This window comes from Notothenia rossii (genome assembly GCF_949606895.1).
Source record: "Notothenia rossii genome assembly, chromosome: 3".
Lineage (NCBI taxonomy): Eukaryota > Metazoa > Chordata > Actinopteri > Perciformes > Nototheniidae > Notothenia > Notothenia rossii.
Genome location: NC_136901.1, coordinates 88040237 through 88048273, shown reverse-complemented (window position 1 = coordinate 88048273; position 8037 = coordinate 88040237). Strand labels below are relative to the sequence as shown.

The window sequence follows — 8037 nt, the reverse complement described above, 5'->3', positions numbered from 1 at the left end:
TGAAATTTCAATTACAGCATCAAAGCTGTAATCTGCCCTCGGAGGGACACAGTTGTTATCGCGGCGCTGAGATATGGTCAGCGCTGTTGACAGAGAGTTCAATAACACCACACTCGTCATTATGATCCCTTCCACATCGCTGGATTCTAATAACACTGCATTTATGAAGTGTCACAGAGCAGGTATGAATGTTTTTGTAATTAATTGTGTCACCACAGGGAGCAGTAAGGTGCTGAAAGGATGTCTATTATGCCCCAAACCCTTTTTTCCCGCTATTATTTTGTCCTTCCAATTTTAAAATCAAACCAGCACCAATAAGCCATTTAATGTGGAGGCCAGAGCTGATATCCTCTTTTACCTCGCTCTATCGAATGACTTTCATGCCCAGCTGCTGTCCAATTTTATCTCCAGGAGTTGCTAGGCGACAGGAGCATTCTCATTACATGTGTATTCTGGGAAAGGACGGGACCCATACATGAATTCTGCAGATCTGTGGCTTATTATCAGCCTTCAACACGACATGAGGGTCAATGAAAGAGAAGGATGCTATGCTAATGTGCTGTTGGGTCTTTTAGAAGAGATATTTCAGGGTTAGCTTTGTCCTGCAAACACATACGGTTTAAATAAGTCTGCTTTATTACAACAAATACAGCACATAGACAACAATAATTTGCGTCTAAACTAGTTTTTCTGTATTCATGGATAATCTAAAAAAGACATGTCTTCAGCTAAAAGCATCTATGATTACTATAACTATGAAGAAGGTTTTATATCATGATTGCAGGTAGTTTATGTAAGCAATAGATTAATTATCCTTATTTATAATGCTTATAATTTGCCTTAAACATTGCTTTAGGGGCTCGATAAAGAAAGAGGAATGCTCTTGAAATGGCGCAGATTCATTTTGTCCTTTAAGGATCGTTATATACAGAGTACTATAGGAAAGCATACAACACAAACCTATATTACTGTGACCTTTTACATGAGAAATGTGAAATTAAAAGGTCAAGAGAAGAAGTTTCAGACGAATCAAAATCCTCTTATTATATACTGCAGTTATTCCCAAGAGGGCCCTTTACCACGGAGAAATATTTGATGGTTAAGCTGCATTACAACCAATATATACATTTTGATTTAGTATCCAAATATCTTTCTTTAAGAGGAAAGCATCAGACACATCGGATTAAATATAGCTATGGTGTTGATATTACTTTAATGTATGTATTATATTTAATGTATTTATATATGTATTCAGTTACATCAACCAAGTGCTTAAATTGAGTGTCTGCATTGAGCCATTTAACAAGCTAATGGTATAGGTACATGGTTGAAACATCCATTTAATTGTACTCCTAATGATGGACAAATCATTATACAAATGCACATTTGACAATAACAACAACAAAGAGAACACAAAGCAAACCTAAATCTAGACAAAGCCAAGATGACTCAGATCAGCTGCTGTGTTTTCTCTGCAGTGAAAGTGAAATATTACCGGGCGGTGCCATGAAGTCACGCCATCTATCAGACTGGTTTCATGAAGCAGTGCCTAATGGGTCTATACTGGTACATCTGTACAACATGTTGGGCACCACTAATCTAGTGCACAGTGACTACATCACTTTAAACAGGAAACATCCAGTGTAAGAAGGGCAATGTGAATTAATGAATCTTCTAAATCACATTAACAGCAAAGACTAACCAATGCTGCGGAGCATTAGCTGAATCCTAATCACCTGTCAGAGGGGATCCTGCTGCTCATTCTTGGAGATAACTCTGAGTCAACACCTTATGCATAATTCTCCCCATTAATTAAAACATTTTCATTGCTAATATTTATATAAGAGTATCAATATTCAAATACATGGACATTCAGTACATGGCAAAGCTTAAAACAAACCTGCTTCGTCCCCTATAGCTCTGCAGGAAGATGTGTTGTGCACACAAATTGTATACAGCATAAAAACCGACCATCTTAAACATATGATATGATCATGAAAGATACATATCTCATAAATGGTGAGCTAAGTAGATTACGGACCCAGTCTGCTGAGTGGCTAATGGAGGCCGCGGCGTACAGGGACTAAGACCTGTTAGCTGACTGTGTTTGAAATGCTAACCCTCCAGGCTTTTTCACCACTGTTCTCACTGAGATAAATCCCTGTTGCACTTAGTAGTCATCCATTTTTAATGGAGCAGACTCAGCTGGAGAGATGCATGAAGCCAGAGGAGGGGTGGGGGGGCGAAGGTGTGGATGACACCAGCTGAATGCCTGGGGCTAATGTATGTACAGTGCTCTTGATGTGTTTTTGCCCTGTATGCTCAGCGTCAGCAGCAATTAGGGGCGTCTGAGGTTGTGTTGGTGGTGAACAGGCCGCAGACAGGCAGCCATTCACAAACACACCGTGGTTCTCCTCTATTTATTGTTTCCTCATTGATTTGACATTTGTAGGAAACCAAAAAAGCAGTCACAGCTGCACGACTGTGTACAGCTCCTTCCAGGAAAACAAGAAGCTTCCTGCCTGTTTTTGGAGCCCCTTAATATGTCTGCAGCAGCAGCAGCCATTCCACAGATGGCAGGCGGAGAAGGGCCAGCTATTCAATCCACTTCACTGCAAACATGATCCGTTTGAATGGCGAGGCATAAGCCAAGACATTCTTGTGTGGGCAGACCTCCCTAAACAACCGCGAACAACCGTGGCTCTGTGTTTGTCCTTCAGAGACAAATCTTTGAGATACCAGAGCAGCGGATCAGTTTGTCCAAAAGAAAAGGTTAGAGGGGAGTTTTTCTCTGGGAAATGTGTTGTTGCATGCATGAGGGCTCAACACTTTCTCTGTTTTATTAAGTCAGTGAGGCAGTCAGTCAAAGGCCTATTAGGGAAAGGCTGGGCTATTCCTGTAAATGTGTTTTTAGTTGACGTTCCTGCTTAAATTCGAACAGTAGAAAAGAATGCTTAGACAGTCAATAAACCAGTAATTCTACACTCTTACATAACTTAGGAAAAGTGTATACACCCTCTCAGTCAGATGTTGAGCAAACATGACCACATAGCTCCAAATATTTGATAGGTTTTTATTTCTCTAGTGGATTCATATGTTGTTATTCTGCACAGCAGCATACAGGAAATTGTGGTAAAATATAAATAACAAAGTTCAACAGTGTTTCTTTTTTTTCTATTATTCATTTAATCCAAAAAACCTCTGTTAAAAGTGGCACATTTTGTCAGCCTTTTTCAATACCTTGCACACTCTCAAGAATGTCACATTGAACAACTAAACTTTAAAAAGTATGGGTATAATCATTATGTACAGACAATCACCTTTTGGCGAGCAATGCTTATAGCTTCTTGGAAATTCACTTCCATAATGTTAAATGCAACGAAATGAAAATACAATTATGTTATACAAAGATCAAAAATACTATCAAAACCCTTATTATAAATGGCAGCACTATATCAATAAACTGCTGTTGACATTTGACATGTAAGTACAAAATCCTGTTGAGGTAGCGCCCTCTGAAGTCACTTGTAATGTTAAAATACTGAATAAACATCACTTTATATACAATACAGCAAATCTCTCTTATTTCTTCAATGCAATTGTATTCCTTTGGTTAACAAAACTGTCATAAATGTGCAGTCCTGCAAGTGACACTTTCAATCATACATTCACAACATTTTTGCATCTTTTTTGGATTCTTCAGGAAAAGAAATAATGGGATCACATGTTATTGAACATTCATTTGCTCTTGTTCCCCCTATGCTCAGAATGTAAGGTACATGGGACTCTCTGTGGTGGGTACATTGTCTGGGCAAATCAAAACAAAAATAAAGAAGATCACCAGAGAGAAAGAGAGAGCTGACGGAGAAAGGAAATCCAGTGTGTCGCCCTTATTTGGGAATGTAAACATAAAGAAATGTAATAAATCTCATTTCTGACTGCTTGTGAAGTCAGATAACATTCTCATAACATCGGATTGGAAAAGAGGTTTGGCTTGGCAACAATTGATTATAATGTTCCCTAGAGAACATGAGCCTTAAACAGAGGCCACATTGTCTCTTTTTTTTTTCTTCCTGCCTCGAATATCAACTTTTGGGAGCAAGTTGGAAAATATGTGGTGGAGTTTTTGAGGCAGGCAGATGGGATCAAAGTGTTCCTCCTCCACTCAGACGCACAAATGCACTCATGAATGACACATTCTTGAGCTTCTTTAATGGCAAACATAACTTTGGTTTTCTAAGACGAGAAAGAAAATCGCAGCGAGCTTAGCTCACTGTACAAAAATACTTGGTAAGAAATATGACATTCATCCCCTTTGCCAATGTCACTGTGTTTCCCTACATGACCAAAATACTCTTTAAATGTATTCACACGTTGTGATTATTGGTATGTATTTATATGCACACACGCTCAAATGACTATGAACTAGCAAGAAAAATAAATCCAATGTATAAAGCATAACATTATTCTATGTGGATAAAAGATAACTATAAAAATATAAGAGATCTTAGAGGAAATCAATATGTTTATGAAACTGGGATAAAGGCTAGAGCCGAAATCAAAACAGTCATCTGGAAATTGTTCAGTGCAATTCATTTTAACTTTGTAGCCATATCTGCTCAGAATATTTTCATCCTCTTACCCCCCACAGCCCTCCCTCCCTTTAATGGTCGCTGGGATGGCTGGTCTTTAGACAGCGGACAGTATTTTATCGTGTGGGCATTGTCCCCGTTGGCACTGCACAGGGGGCAGGTGTAAGCCCTCAGAATCGGGCACACCACCCTCCCATCCGGGGTCTTCAGGACGTGGGAGCCGTACACCTCCTCTGGCGCTCCGTTATTTCGGCAGAAGACGCAGATTTTGGGCTCTTGCTTGCTCCTGGAGGCGGGTTTACGCATCTTCCTCTCCATGCCGAACAGGTCGAACCCGGCGAAGCTCCCACCGAAACCCACCTCTCTCTCCGGCAGCTGCACCCCGAGCTGGCTGTGGAAGGGGCTCAGTATGGAGAAACGCTCCTTCAGGTCCAGGATGGAGGTCGGAGGGGGGCTTCCAGACGGGCAGCAGCAGTCCAGGTGCCCGTTTTCTCCAACTCCTCCCGAGATTACGCACGGACACGCCGGGGAGTCATCCAAACCCAGCGTGGCTTTCAGGGACTCTGTGATGGAGTTGGGATTCTGAGGCATGCTGAGTTTGTTATTCTTCGTCACCAACGTGGTGAGCCCGAGATAGTCGTTCCAAAAATTAAAAGTGTAGTCGTAGGGGTTGCGCGCGTTCAAATAGTTGTGATTGAGAAAATCCATGGTCACTTCAGGTCTTTTGCTCGCGGTCATATGAAGATAAACAACCAGAGTAATCCGTTAAAGTCTTTGTAGCCAGAGTTGGTCTCCAGGAATGGTTCGTGCACAGCGATGCGGTCTCCAGTGTTCCTGTTATGTTTGAACGTCCTGCGAACAGGCTTTCTGGTTATAAGGACCAAGAGGGCGGGGCGCTCTGCCTTCAAAACCAAGTTTGTGATCAGGTTGAAAGCAAGCTCCCTTTCTTCAGAAGCCACATTTAGAAAGACTAGTTTTCGTGCAGGCAGGCGCTCTCTCTGCATCAATCATCATTCCAGATATTTGGGCATTTTCTTGTTGAAAAAAAGTTGTTAATAGTTAATGGTTTGGGCGCAGAGAAATAATTACGCGCACAAAGACTAATTACATTATTTCAGCGCGAGTACCGATCAATTAGATGAGGACGGCTCGGCTCTTTGTTCCCCCCTCGGTGCTAAAACATTACAATTCTGCGTGTTTCGTGGATCAATATCGTTAATCATCGTGCCTGAAAACCATCAGCACCAACCCGGGCGTCCACACACCTTAACCCCTTGTGTGTCAGCAGCAGAGGCCCTTTGTTCCATGAAGCAGCCCTCCTCTCTATCCATGGAGGAAAAATATGTTCTCATGCATCCTATTATGTTAAAATGTAACCTATATGAGGCAAGGCTTTTAACCATATCCTCATGTTTACAGTTTCCACAGCTGGAACAAATACTCTGATTATTTCTTAAATAAATGACCAAATCGGATTTGATTGGTAGTAAATAAAAAGGCAGGTTTCTTGAATAAAATCACAAAGAAAGAAAAAAAGACATTGCATTGTATATGTTTATAACCTTTTTGTAATCAAATGTCTGTTTACATCCAGAATTGTAAACTTAATAGAAGGAAATAACCCTTTATGACGTCTCGCGGTGTATTAAACTCCAGTTTAGCTGTGACAAGCTGTGAGTCCTGGCATTAAAAACCTCATAAAATCCAGACAAAACAACACATCAGTCCTGATGTAAACACAACATGCAGAGCTGCTCTTCGATAGGGGGCAGCAGAGTGCAGTTACAGGTCAGTCCATAAACATCGAAGACCCCTCCCTTCCTTCTTTCCTCCTGAATGAGAGTGGCAAACAAAACCCTACAGTAGTGAAGGCTGGAAGATGAAGTCAGCCATGATGTCCTCATAACAGTTAGACGTCATTACAGTATATTGTGAATTCACTGAAGCAACACTGGTCATTTACAGAGGAGTTCACAGCAACTGCACAGAACAAGGACTCATAATCCAACTAACATACAATACATGTCTGGGTTCTAGCATATCTAATAATGCATGTGTACAAATGTGGGACTACATAAAAAACACCAGCATACATTTGTCCATAAAGTGTTGTTAAAGGGTCAGTTCACCCACATTGCAAAACAATATGTTGCTTACTTTTAGTGTTATGCAGCCATTATTCTTTTGTTTGGCACCAGTAGCACCTTAGACAACTGTGATAAGCATAATGCAAAAATAATCATAATCCAGTGATTTGATATAAATTAATCTAAAATGAGCATTTTGCTTAACAAATACATTTGATGGATTTATATTTGTTCTTGCTATCATGTCAACTTACAAGCTTTTAATTAAATGATATAATAAAGAAACAACACTTACTATAACGTTATGTCATCACACATGATATGGAATTACCACATTCTTGTTCTATTCTAATATGTCTTCACTATTGTAAGAAAAGCTATACAATAAAGTGATCTTTAAGAAACAGGTTCCTACCCAAGAAACCATTTAAGTTGTTTCAATGTCTAAAAGCCACATCTTGATGTTTGCCTTTCCTGTAAAAAGACACATCTGTTGGGGTTGCGAGTGATATAAAGAAAAACGTTGCACTGAAGGTTACTTAGACAAAGTGGAACATGTTGCCTTTAGATGTAGCCTCAATTGAAGCGAGTGAGTTGTGATGTAATCAATCTGAAACATCATCAGATTCACAGTATCTCTGATATGTTTGATATGGTGTGTTTTTATAAAGAGCAGTAGACTTCATCATGTCTGTTTCTATACATCTGTAAAACTGCCGCTTTGTTTACATCAAAAAGAGAATCTCTTAGTCTTTACATTGGCAATATATCCCCACAAGTATCCTGTCAATCAACTTGCAGCACATAGAATCTCCTTCAGTGATAGAAGTGATCCAGATTGTGGTTCTCGGGGGGGAATATGAGGCAGTAAACAGTGCGCTCTCTCTCCTCTGATCCTGTGATGAAGTGGGCAGCCCAGGAATGTGGAAGCGGCCCTCTTGAAACAATGATAACACGACTGACTGGTGTTCTAATTAAAACTTCCAGGGGGAGGCTGCAAGAACTCACTGACTTGAAAAGCTTCACATCTATTTTTAAGGGATCTAATAAGAATGTGCTACCTTTAGGAGACAGAGTGATAAAGGCAGAACAGAAGCCCGGTCCGATGAGTTTCAGAGGCCATTCTGTAGGTTCAGCAAGTTAGTTTGAAATAGTATTGGCTGCTCATTGGATTTCCACTCCAGAGCTGGTGCAAAATATGAATTTGATGATGAGGCATTAATAATGTACATGTAATCGCCAATTCTTTTTTTGCAAGCCAGGGCAGATTGTTCGAGCAGATTCCTGTGTTGCTGCAGAGCAACTGAAATATTCATGGCCATATTATTTCTTAATTTTGTTGTGACTAAGAGGGATTA

At 40.3% G+C, this 8037-nt stretch overlaps 1 protein-coding gene across 1 annotated transcript; it reads right to left on the bottom strand.

Moving 5' to 3' along the window:
* Positions 1-3059: 3059 nt before the first annotated feature.
* nanos1 (nanos homolog 1) lies at positions 3060-5448 on the bottom strand. Its single transcript, XM_079672986.1, has one exon. The coding sequence runs from the start codon at positions 5328-5330 to the stop codon at positions 4620-4622; it is 711 nt and encodes a 236-aa protein (XP_079529112.1). The 5' UTR covers positions 5331-5448; the 3' UTR covers positions 3060-4619.
* Between the last annotated feature and the right edge of the window lie 2589 nt (positions 5449-8037).